This window comes from Limulus polyphemus, unplaced genomic scaffold (genome assembly GCF_000517525.1).
Source record: "Limulus polyphemus unplaced genomic scaffold, Limulus_polyphemus-2.1.2 Scaffold10210, whole genome shotgun sequence".
Classification (NCBI taxonomy): Eukaryota; Metazoa; Arthropoda; class Merostomata; order Xiphosura; family Limulidae; genus Limulus; species Limulus polyphemus.
The window spans coordinates 21,538-23,351 of record NW_013675820.1 but is presented as its reverse complement, the minus strand read 5'-3'; the positions used below and the strand labels follow the sequence as shown (position 1 = coordinate 23,351).

Below are 1,814 nucleotides of genomic sequence, written 5' to 3'. Positions count from 1 at the left end.
CTAACACTTACTAGGGAAGTCACAATGATGGATCCGTCTTTTCTCCACACAATCTACTAACACTTACTAGGGAAGTCACAATGATGGATCCGTCTTTTCTCCATACAACCTACTAAAACTTACCAGGAAAGTCACAATGATGGATCCGTCTTTTCTCCACACTGACTACTAACACTTACTAGGGAAGTCACAATGATGGATCCATCTTTTCTCCATACAACCTACTAACACTTACTAGGGAAGTCACAATGATGGATCCATCTTTTCTCCATACAACCTACTAACACTTACTATGGAAGTCACAATGATGGATCCATCTTTTCTCCGTACAATCTACTAACACTTACCAGGAAAGTCACAATGATAGATCCATCTTTTCTCCATACAATCTACTAACACTTACTAGGGAAGTCACAATGATGGATCCATCTTTTCTACATACAACCTACTAACACTTACTAGGGAAGTCACAATGATAGATCCATCTTTTCTACATACAACCTATTAACACTTACCAGGAAAGTCACAATGATGGATCCGTCTTTTCTACATACAACCTACTAACACTTACTAGGGAAGTCACAATGATAGATCCATCTTTTCTCCATACAACCTATTAACACTTACCAGGAAAGTCACAATGATGGATCCGTCTTTTCTCCAGCTCTGGATTGTTCCTCCGGTTGAAAGGTTTATTCGACTGGACGTCGCCCATGAACGTAGCTGGAAGGGCAGTAGAACCCTGCGAAGAAAGCGGGTAAGGAGGTGGCGGTGTACGTCGACCCAACGTGAACGTTTCTGTTGAAGGGCTGCCCGGTTCAGAGTTTGGCGGAGTGGGTGGCATACAGACTCTCGACAGATGTGGAAACCTGTAACCTTGCAAGTTGTTTCCTGAAGGAACATCTGGTGATGACATCGGACTGGACATCTGCATCGTAAACTGACCGGGGGACAGTCCCTGCAAGTTGGAATGCTTCTCTTGTTTAGTAGCACCCTGGGATGTAGAGTAAGAACAAGGCTGTAAGGCTTCGCACTTGATGGCCACCACTTCTGAATCCATTTTCATGGGTGCTGTAACGTCTTCCCAGAGGGTCGGCTTCATCTCTGGACTTGGTACCGGCGCTGGCTTCAGAAATACTTCGTCGTCGGTTTTCGCGTAACCACACCCAAAACTCGGGCTTAAGCCGCCATTTGTTTGATGATAGTGGTGGTGGTGGTGGTGGTGGTACGGGCGGTCGAAGTGCGATGTCTGACCACCTCGAATCTCGGGATTAAAACCGTTATTTATCCGATTAGCCTGAGTCGGAGACCCGTACATACTGTAGCCGACCATAGCGACCCCGAGATGGTTGCTAGGGACGAACTCTGTATGTTCTTCAAAGAACTCGTCCACTTGAGACGCACTTTCACGCCGAGGCTTCTGCGGTAGGGCTTCCGGCATGCGGGCCCATTCGTGCCGCCCTAAGTACGTGTCCAGTTCGCTCTTAGCCTGGGGAAGAGAAAAACCAGAACATTAGAAATACGATAATTCAAGTATTAAACCCCGTTATTCAAGATATGGTTAACACTGTTACAGTCTCGTGTTCAGGAGACTTGTTTCACCAGATATGGTTAACACTGTTACAGTATGGTGTACAGGAGACTTGTTTCACCAGATATGGTTAACACTGTTACAGTATGGTGTAAAGGAGACTTGTTTCACCAGATATGGTTAACACTGTTACAGTCTGGTGTACAGGAGACTTGTCTCACCAGATATGGTTAACACTGTTACAGTCTGGTGTACAGGAGACTTGTCTCACCAGATATGGTTA

The 1,814-nt window shown here is 45.5% G+C and overlaps 1 protein-coding gene across 1 annotated transcript in view; it reads right to left on the bottom strand.

The window, feature by feature from the left end:
* Positions 1-616: 616 nt before the first annotated feature.
* LOC106476292 overlaps positions 617-1,814 on the bottom strand; it is a 12,578-nt gene continuing 11,380 nt past the window's right edge. Inside the window, exon 2 of the mRNA XM_013936954.2 lies at positions 617-1,489. Within this exon, the coding sequence (XP_013792408.2) occupies positions 617-1,489 (873 nt within the window). The remainder of the gene's footprint in view (positions 1,490-1,814) is intronic.